Source organism: Pelodiscus sinensis, chromosome 5, assembly GCF_052426305.1.
Source record: "Pelodiscus sinensis isolate ZL-2025 chromosome 5, ASM5242630v1, whole genome shotgun sequence".
NCBI lineage: Eukaryota > Metazoa > Chordata > Testudines > Trionychidae > Pelodiscus > Pelodiscus sinensis.
In genome coordinates, this window is record NC_143056.1 from 68,758,252 (window position 1) to 68,779,545 (window position 21,294).

Genomic DNA, 21,294 nt, shown 5'->3' on the forward strand with positions numbered 1-21,294 from the left:
GAAGAGACCCCCTGAGATCACCTCCATTGGGAGGCTCGTCCTTGCATTCTCCAACTATGGAGTAGGCTTCCCAATGGAGACCCAGGAATGTGTTAAGTGAGGTGCAAGCTGTGTGCTTTTTTTTCTTTTTTAAATGAAGAACTGTGGCTGAGACTCATGCAGGAGGCCCGGGCACACCCAACAGACAGGACTGAAGGAGCACCTGGAACCTGCCACCCAGGTATGGGTTCTACCCTCCCACCCACAATCGCTCACCTTCCCCCACACTACCAATCCATCCCTTAGAAGTGGCAGGACTCCAGAAGTGGCAGTGGCATAGAGGATGGCAATGGGATGCTAGGTAAGCTGCAAAAAGTAAAACAAGTTGAACCTCCTAAATCCAAGATTCCCTGGTCCAGGAACATCTGTAGTCCAGCTGGGAGTACTAACTGGCTGGGAGCCCCAACCCAGGTCAGTCCTGGCTGGCTGGGGCAGCAGTGGGGCAACCATCCCCAAGGAGCCCCAGACAGGCAGGGCAGCAGTGGGGCAGCCAGCGAGCCCCAGCAGCTGACGGAAAAGAGGGGCCATAGCAGCTGGGAAGCTCTGTCCCCAGCTGGCCAGAGACAATGGGATGGAGCCCAAGTTCAACCCCTGAAAATTGGAGCCCAAAGGCACTGCACCAGAGCAGAGCCAGACACGGGGAGGGGGAACGTTCTGGAAGGCCAGTGGCAGAGGACCTCCCCATAGCTGCCAAATTCCTTCTTTTGGGACAGGTCAGGTCTCGATGGTGCGGGACCAGGGAGATCCAACCTGTATTGATGACACTCATTTTTCATCTTCCACATTTATTGTTATGCTGGTGCTGTCTTCAGACTGGACACCGAGTCAGCAGCCACTCCTCTCTACTCTTCCTTTAGAGCTGGGTAGCAATGATGTAAAATCCTGTTTAATTGACTTAACCAGTAAAGCAATTAAAAGAGGTGTGGGGGGCTTCCTCCTCCACCATGGACAAGAGTTGTTCTAGCCAGCCGGAGCATTTCCTGCCTATAGTGTGCTACTCAGGCCAGGCCTGCCACACAGAGGGGCTGCTACAGTCGGCCAGTTGGAACAGCCCCTGCCTGCGGTAGGCCCCGCAGGCCTGGACAGCTCCCTGCCAGTAACAGGCAGGGAGATGCTCCAGCCTCTACCAATTAATTAGAATTGGTAAGCCTCACCTGTTAAGGCTGAGGCTTACTGGTTATCCATTCACATCTCTACTGGGTAGCACTATATGTAGCTATTTACAACCCCCCCACAAGAATAGACACAAAGAAAGGGGGCAATGAAATTTGAGAACCACTGTCTCAAGTCTACTTTAATCTCGAACGAGATTACTGTATCATCTTGGGCAAGTCATTTAACATTAGTGAATCTCAGTTTCCCTATCTGTAATGATTTTACTAAACTTACACAAGTGGTTAAAGATGTTTAATATTTGCAAAGTGCCTTAAGACTTTCAAGTAAGCACTAAAAATCACCCAATGAATAAAAGACTGACTGAAAGAGGGGAAGTCCAGAAATTTCCAACCGACCAGTAACATTACAGGCAGAAGATATCTTCCTGACTGTGGTAACTTAATGCTGGTTACAGCAATAGCAGGACATTCACATAAAGTTTTATTAGAAATTCTCAGAAATATGAACAGTGAGATGTTTCAATAAGAGTTAAGTTTCTGACTTCTTACAAATGGAACATGCAATAACTGGCATTGTCTGTCTCCCTGCACACACACCCTGAAGGTCCAATATATCATGACCCACTAGGAAAAGGAATCCTTTGGAGACTTTCAGAGCCAGTACATTTTTAAACACTCAGACAAAACCACTGAAGTATAGAATTCAATCCCTGCTAAACTCGGAGATCAAAATGAAATAGAGTCAATAGAAACCAATAGAGTTAATTCAAGCAGCTTCTAAAGTGCAACTATTAGCTGTTCAAGTCTTGAAAACACAACATCACTTAAATCTCTCCCTCTTTTAAGGGTATTTTCTTAATATACTTGCTAAAAGAAAGGCAGGGGAGAAGACAATTACGAAGGAGTGGGGAAATTAACAGAAGTAATATTTCCCACTAGGAAATGCATCCACACATTTCTGAAATGAAGATCTCAGTTTAAATTAATTTCAGTGCAATATTACCCATAAATCTGCTGCATTTAAACGTCCATGTCACCAAGGTTACATAAGGCCTGCATACCAAGTTCATCGTGCAAACTGCTACCGCCTACAGCAGATGCATTGTCATGTGATGCTTCTAAGTGGACACTCCCATTTCTCACCAGCAAGGAAGCGCTAGCGCTGAGCACAGCTGCCTGGGAAGGGGGGCGGGACTGGACTTTGACCTGTGTTGTGGATTGCTGGCCTTGCTGACCATCTTGAAGGCTACGAAAAAACAGGGATTGGGGAAACATTACAGGGAAGAATAAAAATAGCTAGAAGTGACGTAACAAAGCTATTAAAAAGACAAAGTTAAAATAAAGCATACTGTAAGAAATCCATTGGACCTTTTAAATAAGCTAACTCCTCAGGAGTGCTGTACAGCAGAGTATTTAGAGGTTAGCCAAGTAAATATATTCCAAGTCCTCTACTACACCAATTAAAAATTGCTTATTCTTACTGCTTTATAATTTGTCGCACATAATGCTATTCATAACTTTCATTTGCATGTGAAATGGAAAGGTTGTATAAGGGATTACTTTAAAATATTTAATTACCAGAGACAACATCTTTTTAATTGTTAAATGCCTCTGGTACTTCTCAAAGCAAGAGCTGCTGACCTGTTAAATATCTGCTTTTGGTAGGGGCCCACATGAGTTACATCAACTCTGGACCTCAGCCCCAGACCCTAAGGCCACCGCAAACTGACAGCTTCAGCTCCGACCCCCAGTGATTCACAGCCTAGCACCAATCTGTGGTTGGGAACTGCTGGAGTAACACACTGTAGGTGGTCATACTAAGCCATGACTGAAGTCTTCCAAAATAAATTAGTCCTCCTCCCCAAAAAAAGTCACAGAATTTATGCTACTTTTAAAAATGTGGCTTGCAGATCACATATTAGGCTACTGTATTTTTAGTCTTCCTTCATTTTGTGAAGTAAGAAATTAAATGTTGCACAACTGCAATATATAATACATGTATTTTTTTTCTCTCTGTTCAAATAAGAAGTTATCTTGAGAGTCCTATTATGTTGAATATTTTATTGTTTGGTTGGGCAAATCAGGTTTCCCCTATGATTCAAAGAACATCAGCGTCCATTCTTTTTAGCAATTCAGTGTATAGGTGGTTTCTGGTGCCATTAAGGAAGATGCTATTCTACATCTGCATAACAAGACAACAACTGAGTTTTATATAAAAATACCTTATTACGCCAACAGAATATATTCTAGAACTTCTGTTTTCAGTTCCCTTCTCACAAAACCATTGGAAAAACCACAAGATTATGTATTCAGAATGGGTGTTAAAAAAGCACATGCACAAAAAGCAGACATGCACACAGCACATGAACAAAAGTAAGCTTCCACATCACTACCACTATTTAACGTATTTGGGTTTTAATGCTTTTCAATCTTATTTAATTTCGTGTTTTGCTGCCACAGACAAGGTTCTCAATGAACTACATGGTAACAGAAGTCCTTAGGGAAGTAAGATTCAAAGACACATCATCCCTCAAGAATACAACACTGACTCAGTTGAGCATTACCAAGCAAAACAATAAAACTAATCTGAACAGCCTATAATTACCTGAATAGACTTTCCTTCAAAAACAGCTACAAATTAAAAGTTGTACTTATTAACTTCCTTTAACTATCAAATACTATGACAATAAGAAAGCTAAATACCGAGGAACAGTTTGCAAAGAATATCTAACAGGGACAGCTATTCACAAGATAATTCTGAATACAAAAAGCTGCTTGAGCCATTCCATTTCAAACACAAGTAAATTTAACAATCTTACAAGTCCAGACTGTCATGCACATTGAAGTTAGTGTGCCAGCGTTATGTCTGAAGTGCCCAACACAATACTGGTACTTATCAGGTCATCTGGAAGTAATCTGTTTTTAAATGGGACACTATATATCCACATACCTACTTTATCAAAACGCCATCCGTTTACTAGAGACTAATTTAAAATCTTTTTCATGGTCAAATATCTAGTTACCAACACAATTTGTTTAGTTTAATAAAAATGTTTCAGTGCCAATATACCCTTGTAAAAATGTACATTGGAAATCTGAAGTGCAATTGCACATGTCTTCTAATTACCATCCCTAGGACATCTACTATTATGCCACAGTCAAGGGATAAGGAAAGAAAAGTCTCATTGGCAAGAATACTTAAGAAAACGGTATCAGGGCAACTGAAGGTTAATATGCCTAGCTGTTATTTAAGTTTGTAACTTGCAATGATTGAGTTTTAGCAATCTAAGAACTACAGAGAGAACTACTTCCTATTAGCAGAAATAGGAAATACCTACATATTTGCAGTAATCAACAATTTTCCAATAATTTGTAAAATCAGCTTGTAATGGATTATACTCATATTTCTATGGCGTGTGGTTTGTTTGTTTTTTTTGGCACCCTGAGGTTTTATTTCTTACTTGAGTTTCTTCAGTGCAAATACAACTCCCATTAACACCAAGTTACAAAGGGAGCACTTTCCCCTCCCACCCCTCACCAGTTGTTTAGAACTCTAAAGAATTATTAACATGAATCATTAAAAAAATCAGTTTGTATTTCAAAGAAATCTATAACCAACAACTGTTGAGCCTCTTGCTGTAAGAATGAGGTCATTTGTAACACTGGTTGACTGGAAGTCAGATATACCATAGGCTAAGACATTTTAAACTATACTATATTGAGCTCCTAGCCAGCACCAAATACTTTTTCTAAGGTGTCCACTACCAGTATTTGGCTCTACATGCACATTCCCAACACTTAATTTCAGTTTATTCCTGGTTATGTGCTTCTTTGTAGATCTTCAGAGATCTAAAATAATGGGTTCCACACAGGCACAAATCAGGGCAGAGGCAACATATATAAAGAAGATAATTTACTTGGCCAAAATTTGTCTGTATTTTCTCATTCTTGAATATTTGTCATTGAATAAAAAGTTATATTCTCAAAGTTTAGCGCTCTCATTGTCCCCACCACAAAAATCCACCAGTATGTCACAGGTGTCATGGAAATCTTGGTGTCTACATTGGCAGGTGAGAAGGTGGCAGCTGCCAGCTACAGTTTTAAGCAGCAGAGATATCTGAGATAGTTCCTCATTTGCTTCATATTCTGCTCTCTCTGGTCCAGTTCCTCATTTGCTTCATATTCTGCTCTCTCTGGTCCAGTTCCTCATTTGCTTCATATTCTGCTCTCTCTGGTCCAGTTCCTCATTTGCTTCATATTCTGCTCTCTCTGGTCCAGATATTACCAATCTCAGGCTTTTGCGCAGTTATTGGTACTCAAACTGAGTTGCATGATCTCCAACAGACAAAATATAATTACTCTACCTCCATCAGAAGAGCAGAGAACACACTGCAAATATGATGCCGAGCAGACAGAGGTGAATCAAGAAAATATGGAGAGTTACTATGGCCCTCAATGTTAGGTTATTCACTTTTCAAAACTGTTTAAAAATTATCTATGTTCAATCAATCAGAATAAAGATCAACATCTGCTTTTCTTTTAGTAAACTGTATTTTTTTTAAAAAAACCAACTCAGTATTGCTATGTATAGTAATAGCCAATAAAAGTGTTCCTCATTAACTTGTATCCTGGATAATGGAAGTAGGCTAGACTGGTATCAGAATCCAAGCTGCCTCTAATTACTCAAGTACCCCATACTCTAACAACATTATCTGAAATTCTTGAGTAGTTTCTCTCTCTCTCCATCTCAGCAGCCGATTACTGGTGCCTAGGGTTAGACCTATGCATCTTCATTAAAAAAGTGGGTTCCAAAATTCAGGGAGAGCATGTCTATACACATAAAACAAACCAATGCAACTGATTTGGAGGGGAGAAAAACAACTGATCTTCCATGTAGGAACAACTGAGAAATAACTATATTTGGGGGGAAATGGAAGACACACTTGAGTAAGTGTAAGACACAGGAAACAGATTTTAAACTTTCTCTCAGCCCCACCGTCTTATTTACATGAGCCACTGCATGCAAATGAGCAGAGTGTCAAATTCTGTATCTTATTTTTTAGAATCTAAGAGGAGATGACCAAATAGGGAGGAAGACGGAAAAATGTAAGCTGCTTTATACCAGATTTGCATTTTCTTCAAGATAAAACATCATCTTCAAAGAAACAGAAGATATGCACATTCTTACTTAAGGGTAACTCTCCTTTTTCCCCCCACAAAGAACAGAAAAATTGATGCCAAGTGTCTAAAGGCAAGACCTCGAAAGTTTCAATCCTAATATTCAATATTATTTTATAAATTCTGAATATTGGGAGCAATTAGTTGTTAACTAAGGTTGAGGGCAAGGCATTAAGAATATACAGATATATACACAGTATTTGGTCCTGCCATGAGGGCAGGGGACTGGACTCGATGACCTCTCGAGGTCCCTTCCAGTCCTAGTATTTTATACCCTAACATGTATCAAGTACCACATATAAGTAGAGTTACCTCCAAGCAATATTATGGGATTTATTACATCTAAAACCAAGATTATGCTAGTTTATGAATTATTTCATGTCTGCGTCCTAAGATTTAAAACATTTGCAAGATGGTTTAGCTATTTACATTATCCTAATAGTATGTTGTGAACCCTTCCCCTCTACAATCCCTGAGATGTGTGGATACTCATATTCCTCACTTTCCCCTTGGCAGAAAAAGAAACTAATTTAGCTTTTTCTTATTTATATTTGAAATGTAAAGTATCTAAAGACTTGACATGAAATTAAAGTTTCAAGAGAACTGAGTACAAGTCAGTTTGTCATTTTTTTTGGTGGTTACTCTAAACCACAGGTGCCATGTTAAGAGATTGGCTAACTGCCAATGTGGAGAAAGACTGCCACGTACACATGCACAATTCAACAACTCCAAAGACATGCAGAGACAGCCCAAAAAGGTTAAAGGTGAGGAGAGTGATTTTTGGCAATGCTAGTGGGTGTGGGAAATATGTAGTCTGCTGCATGCATGCTAAAGAGGGTGGAACATTTAGATACCATACCTGAGGGGTGATCCGATGAGCAATGTGGGAGGGGTGGGATTACTCCCTGCATTGTGCCGGCGCCGTACTGCCTGACGCCTAAATGTGCTGCGTTCACGGTGAAACATGACCATCTCCTCGCTGGCTTGTGCTGCTGCATCAAGACAGACTTTAGGTCAAACAGAAACCCAGTCCGAGATATATACACAGCAACTAACGTCTCTTCCCCCACCCACACCCTAATTAATGCATTTTGCAGCAAGAGAAACTAGTTATTTTCATTTACTGTACTCAAGTCATTTACTACAGTCATCTTTTACCTTAAATAGGATAAAGAAAGTACATTATAGCTAGATTTATATTTATTTTAAATATGCACTCTACTTTACTTTTCCCAGTGCCCAAATAGCCACGATTCCAAAAAGTTATTTCCTTCAAGACTTTAGATTTTTCTGAGACGGGAACTGAATGTACTTCTTCAGCACCCTAATATAAGGGATCAATTATAGGTAGCGCTGGTACCACTGCCTATTAAGGTTGCTTGATATTTCCCTTTATAGGACCCTTTTTTCTGTTGCATAACTTGAACCATTTGGTTGCAAGTTTTCTACACTGGATATGAAAAGTTTGTCCATATTGGTCAAGGTGAAATGAATGATATTCCTACTTATGCTACATACTTTCTATGTGATTTTACTCGAGTTATTCATATTAACCTTTTCATTGATGGTCATTAATTATGTGATATTCCTCATGCTTTGGTTGTCTGACTTCTGACCCTGGAATCTGAAAGTACTGAGCACTCACCACTGCAACTAAATTCAATGGGAGCTCTGTTTTACACATATTAAGTGCTATATAATGCTAAAATTGTTTTGAAAAATCAGACTATAGGCCTGTAAAACAGGGATAACACCACCCCATTCACATCACAGTGAGGTTTTGAAAACAAATTAGTCTTTGACCATTTCACAAGTATTTAGTGCTGAATGCCACAGAAAATCTCAGAAGAAAGTGAAAAGTCTATAGAGGCGGGTTTGAATACTGTGCATAGAACAATGGCCTGGAATGACACAATGAACCACCTGGAGAAAACAAAATAGTTGCTTATTAACTGAGCACTGTCCATTCTGCACACTGAATGAAGCAAGAGTCCTATGGATAATTGTGACCATGTACTTAAGGTTTGTATTAGAATACATATGCACAGGAGAAAGTAATTAATGTTGCCCAAGAAACCTTAACGCTGACATTAATGGTCTTTGCAACGTTAATGATATTCTTTGTACGTAATTTTTGCATGTGCTTTGTTAGATAATTTGACAATGACCTACTGAGCTTTTTCATTTTCTTGAAACTTTCTATAGGAGCGGCACAGGAAGCCCTCAGATGCATTTCAGCTGCTGGAACCAAAAGACCCCATTTGAGATTTAAATCTCTCTTAGCTGCCATTAGACAACCCAGTCAGCTTGTATGAAAACCATTACACTTTTTTTTTTTTTTAAACTGCAGGACAAAAAGATTTCTATTAGAAGACCCTCTCCTGCTGTCCAATTTAGACTGCTAACTTATTGTTAAAATCAGTGAATGTCATAACTCTGTCCTCTCAAGATGTTACATGTCAAAGCTGCAACCAAAAAAAAACCTCAGTCTAATGTAAACAAACAAAACAAAAACTAGCAACAAACTACCTTCTGGGCAATGAGAACTGTGGTTCAGATAAAAACTTGGGCTCTTAAGTCCTGAGCATCTGCATTCACATGTAAGTTTCAAATTTGAGAGGTAGATAACTTATGGCATCTTGGCAAATGTTCACTCCTCAAGCTACACCTACACTACAGCTCAGATTCACGCTCTGAGATCAATCCAATGGTTGTCAACCTAGTGGGTGTAGCAAAGACCTTCCAAACTGACTGCAGACTGCTCTTCTGTCAATCCTGTTACTCTATCCCAGAGAAAAGCAAGGGAAATTGACGGGAGAATTTCTCCAGTCGACCACCCCACAGTAACTTGACTTAAGGTACGTTGCCTCCAGCTATATTATTCAAGTAGCTGGAACTGCGTAGCTAAAGTTTCTTTCTGCTGTAGTGTAAATGTAATCTCAGTAAAACTAATTCCACTCTACGATGCTGGAATTTTTTTGTTTACTGAAGAGTACAGGACTGGCTCCACTATATACAGCATCACTCACAAGACTCACCTCACTGAATTATTTTAGGAATATTTCTAGACAAAGGCGCACTACTGTAAAGCCAATCAATCTAAATTCATGTGGGCTATAAAGTGGAGTATATATATAATCTTAACATTATAGAAACAAATAGTGCTATATTGTTAGCAGAGTGCAACAGGATTAAAATTAGCTTAAGACAGAAATGCAATAATGAATTAGCTAATTCCTGAAAAGCCCAGTTTTAGTAAGTCAAAGTCAAATCTTTGAAGTAAATCAGTTAGCATAGGCAAAGTTCCACAGGGTCATTCTCTCTCCATCTTAGAAAGTTCTATTTACAATACAACTTTGGCTCTCAAGCGTTCAAATTTTACAACAATATGGTGTGCTCCAAAAGAGTTAAACTGTTTCTTCTATTTAATGATTAATTTTAATGAGCCATCAGAGACTTGTTAGTATCTGTTTAAAAGATATTAAAATTAGATGTGAAGTTTACAAGACACATAGCAACTAAATATGTATGTTACTACTCAGAGATCAATACAAGAGCTTTTGTGGAGATGCAACAAAATCCATGTTGACAAACTCAGCCCACCCATACATACTCTTCCTCTCAACAGCTGGAAATAAGTAGAATTTATCTTAGAGCACCATACTTTGAACCTGCCGGGAGGTTTATCTTTCATGCAAGCCTTTCCATACTGGATATACATCATTCCTCCCTGATTTCTGGATAAGAATCTCTGCCTGCCTCCTTTGTTCAGATGCTGCAAAAAAACAGATGAGAGCGAGGGGATTCTTAATTAGTTTATCCCACCCTCAGGCTGGCTTGTTTTAGTCCTCTCTCCACTACAAACTGCTGGTTGCATGACTTGCTGTTTGTAGCTTTTTCCAAGCAGCAGTAAAATAAAGCCAAGAACACTGATCGAAATGAGTATTTTACATACTGATGTAGTTGTTCAGGAATTTTATTACTATGGTCTGCACTGCCTACAAACTAGTATCAATTTAGCTAGGTTCCACTGAACAGCACATGCCCTGGCATGGGCACATTTCAGTTTAAACCGGATCCTAATGTCAATGATTTTTTGTCAAGATCTAAATTTCTTCAATGAAACACAGGCAAGGTGTAGACTCCAGAGAAAATTATTAAAAATAATAGTAAGTAAATAAAAAGATTTCAGGGTTTGTTCAAAAGCAGTTGTGGTCTACTTATGACAACCTCTGTACCAATGGCTTTAAGCTAAACCGACAAAGGAATTCTGCTTCAAAGAGGGGCAGAAAGGGGTAACAGAAGTAGGAGAATAGAGAGGGTAAAAGTCAGAGGGGGGTGAGATTGCTTAAGGCATCTGCTTGACCCTTCAGGGCCAGATTCTCTGACTTAAGGCGATTAAAAATCATCCATGCAGTTTTCAGCCATCCTGGCTGCCAACACACCCTAATAATTAACAGTGTGCTGCTTCTCAGCCATCTGCTGCAGAGTTTCTACTTTAAAGTTAGTAAATTCCTGTTTCCCTCATTCTCTCCTCCCCCCCCCCCCCACTTCAAAGAGAGGTACACAAACATAGGACATTTGAAATGTTTAAGAAAGGGACCAGGAGGTATGGAGGCTAGTTAAAGACACCACTCTACTCTCCTTGCTAAATTGGTAGAGTAAACCTGTGTCCATGGAAAGGGACCATTCATCAAGAAGGGTAAAAAGGGCAGGGCCAGCCAGCTCAGCACAGGGACTTGAGGTAAAGGAGGGTGTGGGCACGGACCTCCCAGTGAGGGCTGGAGAGCTGCATTGCCACTGATACTGGTGAGTGATTCAAGGGATGGTGAATAAGGGGCCTGAGGTGAAGTATCTTTTATATTCCGGATCAAACTTGAATTTGGCAACTGGCCCAGCCCTAGAAAGGGGGTATCGAATACAATTTTAAGGAGCTACAGGGGGCCAAAGGGGGAATTGAGCCATTCGTACGTTGTGTTGGGCAATAAAGTAGTTCTGTTTACTCCCTCTTCTCCTGGGTCACCTGTTTCTTCTCTAACATAATTAGTCTGAAGTGAAGGTGTGATGATTTGGGTAACATGGTTGATATGCCAGAGTGCTGAATGATGAATACCTCTATGAGGCATCCACCTTGAGCTATCCTGTCTCTGCCAGACCAAGGACACAGGTAGATGTAAGAACTTAATCCTAAAACAGTCACTAAGCCAGTGGTCTCCAACCTTTTTAAGCACGGGATCACTTTTTGAATTTAAATGCAATCCAAGATCTACCTCAAAACCAAATATCCTTGCCCCACCTCTTTGAGGCCCCACCCCTACTCACTCCATCCTCCCTCCGCCCCCTCCCCTCACTCATTTTCACCAGGCTGGGACAGAAGGTTGGAGTGTAGGTTCTTGTCTTAGGTGAAGGGGTTTAGATTGTGAGGGACTCTGAGCTGAGCTTAGGGCAGCCAGTTGGGGTGCAGGAGGAGGTTCTAGGTGCCAGCCCTGGGAAGGTGTCTGGATGCATGGGGACTCAGGGCTCAGGCAGGGGCTTGAGGTATGGGAAGGTGTTTGTGACTGGGGTAGCGGTTCAAGATATGGGCTCCAGCTGGACATTGCTTGCCCCAGGTAGCTCCTGGGTGATGGAGCAGTGGGGCTAAGGCAGGCTCACCCCTGCTGTAGCCCTGCACCTCTCCCAAAAGCAGCCAGCAAACTTCATCTCTAGTCCTGTTGTGCCTCCCCTCTGTTCTGTGGAGATGGGATACAGGGTGAGAGAAGGGGGCACCTTGACATCAGTGCCCACCTCTCCCTCCTCTGCCCAGCAAGCAGGAGGGTTTTGGAAGAACAGCTCCAAGGCAAAAGGCCAGAGATGCACAGCTGTGGGAGGAGGAGCAGCAGCTGAAGTGCTGGCACTTGATAGCCATGGGGCAAAACAAGTTAGGATCACCTATCAGAGGCTCTAAGATCTACCAGAAGATCCCGATCTACTGGTTGGTGACCACTGCACTAAGCGCTCTGGGATAAAGGCTCACTATGGAGGTTGGCTCACTCCCAGAGGAGAATCAGTTTTCCCCAACCTTCTCAACCAGAGACAAAGTTACAAGAAAAAAAAAAAAAAAGACGGATGGCGAAGGCAAAAAGTTTAAAGGATGAATGGGGAAAGGCCTATAGGTACTGCCCTGCACAAAATTTGTATCCACATCCAAACCATGATCTGCAAACATGGTCCGCAGCTACATGCAGATTTTCTGGGCTCTATCAACCACAGACGTTCGAGCAGTAGGAAGAATGGGAATAGGTGGGTCAAGGTAAGAGGAAGCCAGCTGATCATGGGGGAAGAGACCCTATGTTTTGGAAGAGAACTCAGCTGAAGGAGAAGGACCCTGCATCTCCATGATGATCCTGAACCCAGGTCCTCTCCTCCTTCAAAACACACAAAACCCTGGAGTGGTATAGTAGAGATGGTTGGGAATTTAGTTTAATCAGGAAATGCCAGTTCAGTAGAGTGAAGTATTCTGCTGAATCTATTACAAATTCAGCAAAACATATGAAGCACAGCACACTGCAAGGCATTCCACCCACCCCTCTACCCATCCCCAAAGACAAAGAAGCACAACACCAGAGTGCCTTGCTTTTCTCCCTGCCACTTCCAACTCTTCTTAGGGACAGAGGAGCACAGCACCTCTGGAACTCCAAGGGGACACTGGCACTGGTGGCTGGGCAATCTTGCTTCTTGGCAGCAAAGCTAGAAGGCTCCAGTCAGTTTCACAAATATGAGGGTTCCTGGTCTGAAATCTTTCTATCAATATTTTGGTTTTGATGTTCCATCCTGCTTCAGGAGCAAGTTCTCAAAATTAAACATTTTCAAAGAAAGGAATTCCTTTTTTCAGCCACCTCTAGTGGAGAAGAAACTGAGTAAGAAAACGCCCGACAGGTTATTTTTGTAAAGGTCAGAGTGTGTGTAATGTTGGACATGTGTGTTAGATGCCACACCTATCATGTGGCCTCTTGAGGTATCCCTTAAACCTCATGCCTTTCGGTGAAGTTCTGCAAGATGGTGAGTCTAAGCTATTGGTGGGAAGGGAGCAAGAGGTCAAGACCACTCCTGGTGGCCTAGGCATATGAGCTGAAGTAATCCATTTCCATGAAAAGGATAACTCTGCTTGAACTAGTGCACTAAAATTAGCAGCATAGCTATGGCTATCGATGAGGCAGTTCTGGCTAACTGAGCAAGTACAATCCCACTCAATCTCCTGGGTCTATATTCTAGCAGCTAGCTCAAGCTGCCACCAGGGCTGCACTGCTATTATTAAGCACTAGCTCAAACAAAGAATCACACCTGTGAGCTCCTGTGTAGACAGCTCCTGGGCACTTAGGCTCAGGCTATGCACCAGGTGCATGTATCATTAAAGAAAAGAACAATGCTGCGGCTTACTGAGACCCAGAGAAGCTTAAAGCACACAAGGGTTTCAGAGTGTGTACTCGCAGTAAACTGGGGAAATGCCAGCAGGAAGAACCTGACCAGTTTGTGACAGCAGGTTAACCAGACTTTGGGGTAGGGTGGGGTGGGGACAAAAGAATTACACCAGGGATGGAGCTGGCACCCAGGGGGCCAGAAATGACCTCCTGTGGTCCAGCAAAATCTCTTATCTGGGACCAGTCAGATCCTGAGGGTGCCAGATCAGGGAAGGCCAACCTGTATTTATGCTGAAGATCTAACTTTCATACCTTAGATAGGAAGTAAAATGTATAAAAGCTTCATAAAACCTAGGTGAGATAAATAGAAAGATACTGGGAATTTGCAGGACCTGGTGGTATTGAAGGTGTTTTGTATTAAGCTCATATACACCACTATTTTCCTGCTTGTTCAAAGTCACATTTAACACAGGACCAAGTTATATTCTACATTCAAGCCCTACTTAAATTCTGTAGAGCTGAGAGTTATATCCCATAAATCCCTCTAGCAGTACTGTACAAAGTTTCACGGGTGGCGCATAGATAATGCTCATGGCTACCCATGTACCGATAAATTCAAGCATATCTATGAAGTACATTCAAGAAATGAACTGCTAGTTTAACTAGAAATCAGATTTTTTCAAGTTGGTTCCAGACTGACATGCATCAAATAACCAATACATGTAAACACTGAAGTCAGCAATGAATCCAGCAAACAGCCCTGAAATGTGAGAAGCATCCTAATGCTTGTTGTCATTCTCTTTCAGAAAAGTATACTCAGTTAAAAAAAAAATTTCAAACAGTTGTACGAGTGCTGCCAATACAAGACATTAATACTTCGCTTCCATTATTCACCATCATTTCATATATTTCAAAATTGTTTGTTGTTTTGTTTATTTTTTTACACTAGACACTGTTATTTCAGGTTCAGTCAAGATGATTTAGTCGTAGACGATGCTTCCCATTGCTGGTAGGAAACAAGAAAAAGTGCAGCCAAATATTTTAAGTAAACCGCAATAGCATGCTTTTTTTGGGGGGGAGGGGAGGGGGGACATTCTGTACTTTCTATCATTCCGCCCTGTGGAAAACTAGGTAAAGTTCCTAGCATTCTATAACTGGTATTCTAATGGGAACTTATCTCTAGGGCCATAGGGAAGCTCTCAATAGTAAATAATACTCAACACCAGTGGCAAGCAACTAGAGTAGTGGTTTCCCAAGTACGGGTTGCAACCCAGTTCTGGGTTGTGGAATGCCAGGCACTGGGTTGCTTTGCTGTAGAGTGATCAGATGCCTACTGGGAATTGCTAAGGCAGGCTTCCTCCCTGCCCTAGCACCATAGACCACACTGCACCCCAGAAGTGGTTAGCAGCAAGCAGGGCCAGCCTTAAGCTGATTCAGCTGATTCGAGCCCCGCGCCCCTGCATCCGGAAGTTGCTCCCTCGGCTCAGCTCCCCCCCGCCCTTACCTGCGCACGCTGCCGGCTGCTCCTGCTGTGCATGCAGTTCGCAGGTGGGCGGGGAGACGCCCGGGATTTTAAAACTGAAAAATGCCACGCAGCCGCCGCCATGGCACACGCAATTCACAGTCCGGCCCGGCAGACAGCAGAAGGTGGAGGAGTGGGAGGGGCTTAGACGGGGTGGGAAAGGAAGGGGCTTGAATGGAGAGGGAAGAGGCTTGTACAGAGGGAAGGGGGAGAGAGGAAGAGGCTTGTGCAGAGGGGGAGGGGCTTGTACGGAAGGTAGGAGGGAGAGCGGAAGAGGCTTGTGCAGAGGGGGAGGAGGAAGAAAGGGGAAGGTACCAAGAGACAGGGTAGAGGAGAGACAAATGGTAGGAGGCCAAGTACAAACAATCAGGAAAAGGGCAGGAGGGGAGGTGTCAGTGGGAGCGGGGGGACAGGGTGATGCTGGGAGAGGAGAGGAGAGGGGAAAGGCATTGGAGGCTGGAGGGGAAGGTGCTGAGAGAAGGCCTGAAAGAAGGGGGGCATGAGAAAGGTAGGGATGGAGCAAGTCATGTGTGAGGGCACAGAGGGGCAGGAGGGGAATGGGGCAGAGAGTGGTGAGGGGGTGGACATCAGGGAAAAAGAGGGCAAAGGGAGCAGGGGCAGTGAGGGAAGGGGAAGCACCAGGAGGGTGCAGGGCTAAGGGAAGGTGCAGGTGCCAGGGGATTCTGGGCGTGAAGCAGAAGAGCAGACACCTACAGGGAAGGGACCAGCACCACAGGAGAGAGGCAGGGTAGGTGTGTAGAGGGAGGTGTTAGAAGAGGGGATGAGGAGGGGTCGCTCACATGATCAGAGTGGGGCTACTGGAGGAGTGGGCACAGGGGGGAGAGAAGGGCTGGTGGAGGGGGGCAGGTTGCAGGGGGGCTGAGGGCAGTGAGAAGAGCAGGAGTCAGGACAGCAGAGGAGGGTGAGGAGTTAGTGGGCAGCAGGCACCAGGGGAGATGGAGCAAGGAGAGGAGACATGGCAGCAGAGAGAAAAGGTAAAAGTTTATAAAATATTTATTAATAACTTGGTATGCTGCCCACGACCAGTTTGTTTGTGCCCCACGCTGCAGTTTGGGTTTATGTGGGGATCAACACGCGGCCGGTGAGTGGGAGCCAAAACAAAAGTAGTCAGTCTAACGATCTTCTGTTATGTGTTTTAGTAGTTAAATTCTTGAACTGTCATTGCTCATGAAAAGTGCTGTCACATGGGTAGAAATCAGGTAACTATTGCATTTTGTTAATATCAGCAGAACTGACTTAAATGGGGCCTGTGTGTTGTGTAGTCTTGCCTTAATCTTTGTATTCATGCCTGTCAGTGTGAGAGAATCTATTTGTATATATTTGTTTGCATATGTAACCACACTTAAGTTGAGGCCCTCAGCATGTTCTGTAAGTATCAGTGTGGCCCCTGGTGCTTCCGAAGTTGAGTTGCCCTACCTCATCCCTGACAGGTGTCTGTCTAACCTAGTCTTAAATATCTGCAATTTATGCCCATTGCTTTTCATCCTAACCTCAGAGGCCAAGCAGAACAATTTTTCTTCCTCCTCCTCCTCATGATACTCTTTTAGATACTTGAAAGCTGCTCTCATGTCCCTTTTCAGTCTTCTCTTTTCCAAGGTAAACAGGGCTAATTTCTTCAGCCTTGCCTCATATCTGATGTTCTCCTGATCTTTCATCATTTGTGTTGCTCTTCTCTGGGCTTTATCCACATTTCCTGAAATGTAGTGCCTAGAACTGGACATGATACTCCAGCTGGGGCCTAATGTAGATGGCTCATTCCCTGCCTAGGGGACGTGAGACTGGGTGGGTTAATTTCCAATCCTCCTGTTTATTCTTTTCTTAAGGAGGGCACAGTAGTTCTGATGGGGCTTGGAGAAGGGATGGAAGCCAGATCCAAGATCAAGGAGCCCTGGGAAGTGGGCCCATAGAAAGGAGACTGGACCTGTGGATGCCTTGGGAGTCAGCAGCAAGGGTCTGCTTTGGGAAGCCCCCTCTTTGGAGGTGAATGTGGCAGCATTGAGACACCACCCAGAAGCAGGCACCATCGGAACTAACTGCAGATTCATGGGACGGCTCTCACAGATCTTGCACATGCATAAGATGATAGATCTGCAGGAGGGGGAGCAGTGGCTTAGTGAGGGGGCTGAAGCTGTCAGTTGCCCCGGGAGAAAAATATAAAATTTAGCTAAAAACAGATGTCACACATTTTTAAAAGGAATACCGTATCTCCTGCCTTTTGTCTATTTTTCTCTCTTTAGTCACTCAGTTAAAATTTTCAAAGGCACTTGAGTGACTAAAGTCATTTTTGAAAATTGGACTTGGAAATCTAAGCTCAGATTTTTCAAAGATAATTAAGCTCCTAAAGAGACAGTTGCCAACTCGGATCTTCAAAGATATCTATCTGATCTTTACACACCTTTGAAACTCTGGTCATAAGTGTCCTAGTCAGTTCTGAACGTGAGATGTAGGAGCCCAGTCCTAATTCCTTCAGTCTTTTTTTTTTAATTTAAACATTTATCTACACTAATTCCTCTTTCTCTTTCACTATCCAATAAATGCATGGATCAAAATTATAGGTGCTTTTTGAATATGCTGACTTGAGAATGGAAAGATTTCATATTGTCATGTATGATTCCTGGTAACCCATCTCAAATATGAAAAACTAGGTTGATACCTGTTCATTTCAGGAGCTGTTGAATTCAGTTTACCATTTGCAGTATCATTAGGATGTTTAGTGGAGAAGATTTTATTTATTTATACTGTGGGCAAAGCATGGGCTTACAAGAATTCCTCCATTGTTTTATCATGAGTCTCAAAACATTTGGGCTGTGCCTAGACTGGCAAGTATTTCCGCAAAAGCAGCTGCTTTTGCGGGAAAACTTGCCAGCTGTCTACACTGGCCGCTTGAATTTCCGCAAGAACACGGACGATCTCATGTAAGAAATCAGTGCTTCTTGTGGAAATACTACGCTGCTCCCATTCGGGCAAAAGTCCTTTTGCGTAAAAACTTTTGTGCAAAAGGACCAGTGTAGACAGCTCAGATTTGTCTTGTGCAAAAAAGCCCCGATCGCGAAAATGGCGATCGGGGCTTTTTTGCACAAAAGCACGTCTAGATTGGCACGGACACTTTTCTGCAAAAAGTGCTTTTGCAGAAAAGCATCCGTGCCAATGTAGACGATCTTTTCTGCAAATGCTTTTAACGGAAAACTTTTCATTTAAAAGCATTTGCAGAAAATCATGCCAGTCCAGACATAGCCTTGGTGTTTTTCTAAAGGCCTGGAGTCAATTGATTATGTAGGAATCTCAGCTTTCATTTAAAAAAAGTTTTCTATACTTCTGGGCCTTACAGCTAAGGAGGAAAGCTTTAAAACATGAACCTTAAATACTCAAAAAACAAAAGGCCAATAAAACTCCAACATGTTTTATTTTTAAAATATCTTATGATTTGTAGACCAGTCTCATAACTTTGTATAGGCGTTCCTTGTGATTTTTTGGGTTGGCCATACTGCTCTTTGGTGAATTTAGAGAGGTCTCTCCCTTCAGTTTCCCTTTCCATCCTCCTTTTTTGTCACATCTCATCAGAGAATCATAGAGACAATGGAAAGTAGTGTGAGTAGGGTGAGTTAATGACTGGTCAGGGTGACTAACTATTATCAGCCAGTGGTCTGAATGAGCCATCTACTGCCATCTGTTAATCAACTGTAGGAAAAGGCTTCACAAGCAGACCTTATTTATATAGACAACCTACTTTGCCACAGTGATCAGTAGACACAAGGTGATCAATTTTGGCTCTTTTGGGTTGAAATTCACTTAAGACTTGGAGCTGGGAGAATGAAATGTTATCCATATTGTATGATTAAAAGGTTAAAGACCTGAACTTAATATGACCTGGCTTAGGGTCTACCATAACTTGAACACTAAGCAGAGGACAGTGAGTCACATCTAACTGAAAGTCACAAAAGATAGAAACAGGTTTTATTTCTGGTGGTGTAGAGTCTATTTGGGAATCCTCAATTATATCTGACACTTTACATCCAGTGTTTAAAGGCAGAGATGACTCGAATCAATTGAGAGTCCTTGTCTTGTCACAGTGATTGCTTGAGCAAAAATCATTGATAAAATCTTGTGTAGACTGACTCTGGACTCAACATGCAGGGAATGTGTTGAAGGGCAGTGCAAGGAGGCAATGGTGGTGAAGTACCATATTACCTAGTGAAATCATTGGTGCTGAAGTCACTAAGGACTGGAATTTGACCACACAACTGACACTTTCTTAACAAAGACTCCATTTTTGCTATTTAAAAAGTAAATCAATGTAACAGAAAACTGCAACACTCTAGTAACATTTTAAAAATTAAATTTTAAACTTTATTGAAAAAATTGGATAGTTTGCAATTGAAAATATTTGACCTACACTTAAAGCAACTGATTTAATTGTGTAAAATTTTGCATAATAAAGGATGGCTTTTTTTGAAAAATGTTCAATTATGTAGATATGATTTTGATCAGATCTAATTGATGTGATATTTGTGTGTGGTTGTGGTTTGGTTTTTTTTTGCTCAACAAAAAATCCGGGCTGGGAGGAGGGCACCACCAAGACGGTTCGAATTGGGCCCCGCACTTCCTAAAGCCGGCCCTGGCAGCGGGTCCAGCTCCTAAGCAGAGGGCAACAGGGTGTCTCAGCCAGTGGTTTCCAGCCAATGGGAGCTGGATGGATGGTGCTTGCATGTGACAGCAGCACGCAGAGCCACTTGCACACCTCTGCCTAGAACTCAGACCTGCTACTGGCTGCTTCTGGGGCATAGTGTGGTCTGAGGTGCCAGAACAGGTGAGAAGCCAGCCTTAGAATCCACGCTGTTCAGCTGATTGAGTCTCACTGTACTTAAGCCTATGCCCAACCAGGGCCCCAATCCCTTGCCCTAGCCCTGAGCCTCTTTCTGCACCTCTAACCCTTCATTCCCAGACCCACTCCTGAGCCCACAGTCTAGTCAAAAGATATAATTATGTTAGGGCATAGGCATCAACAATTTTCTTCAAGTGGGTCATGAGAACAAAAATTGAAAACCACTGAACTATAGGGTACTCCTTACAGTTTGCTGACTCAAGGTAGTGGCTGCTAATTTATGCTAGTTACACATGCTTCCATTCTTTCTATGACTGCTCCAGCAAAAGCCTATCAAGCTGTCGTCTACTACCCTGAGCATCTGTTGCAATAAGCTACAATCAGATCAAGGTATCACAGATCTACAGCTCACTGGGCACCCAAGATTGAACACAATGCTAAGCAGTTCAGGGACTTTCTACACAACATACTGTGCTATCCAACTGTGTTAACCTTTTGCTACGGTGAGTAAAGGTTTATGTCGGAAATATTTATACTGAGTGGCTAGCCTTCACTGACATTGCCATTTGTGGATGTTGTCCATAAATAGAGCCAGTGAAAGCAAAAGCAGGAAAGCAAAAGGAGGAAAAAAAGTGGGTTAGGGTGGTTAATGACAAACCTGTTCTCAATCCTGAACTTGCTTACTATGCAGTCATATTTCCACTTTTGCCATGAACCTGGCCCCTACCATATACACCATAAAGGGTTAAATAGCTACTTATGAAGTTGGAAGTTTAACTACTCCATTTCATTCAATTGCCTCTTATGCAACTGTGTCTAAGTGATAAGCAAGCCCTACAAAGAAAGAAAAAGTGGGGGGGGGGGGATAAAGTGTTTTTTCCCTATCTTTCCTTCTCTCTTCAGCATCGGAGGAAGTGAGTTGTAGTTCACAAAAGCTTATTCTCTAGTAGTCTTTGAAGTGCCACCTGACTTCTTATTTTTGCTAAAACAGACTAACACACCTACCTCTCTGAAACCTGTAATACTGTGGAGGAACACCAGGAATTATGAATTCTTTGTTATGTTATTGGCTTAAGAGGGGAATGTTGCCTAAAGATTATAGTAGCACAAGCAGGCATGTACATACGACACATTCAGCCTGAAAAGGAACTAAGACTTAGGTTGCCCATATTAGAGATAGGATTCTAGTTGCGGCTCATG

General features: G+C 42.4%; 1 protein-coding gene across 9 annotated transcripts in view; it reads right to left on the minus strand.

The window, feature by feature from the left end:
• Positions 1-21,294, minus strand: part of PCNX1 (pecanex 1) — a 159,898-nt gene that overhangs the window by 98,319 nt on the left and 40,285 nt on the right. For 6 of the 9 annotated variants that reach the window (XR_012903471.2, XM_075927291.2, XM_075927289.2 and 3 more), the window contains exons 7-8: positions 7,192-7,324; positions 2,216-2,400 (exon numbers count right to left, since the gene is read on the minus strand). The exons of 1 other annotated variant lie outside the window; for it this stretch is intronic. Coding sequence is in view for 7 of the 8 variants with exons in the window: in XM_075927291.2 (XP_075783406.1) it covers positions 2,216-2,400; positions 7,192-7,324 (318 nt within the window). In the remaining variant the exon portion in view is untranslated. The remainder of the gene's footprint in view (positions 1-2,215; positions 2,401-7,191; positions 7,325-21,294) is intronic. 2 more of the 9 variants (XM_075927290.2, XM_075927293.2) reach the window with 2 other exon arrangements.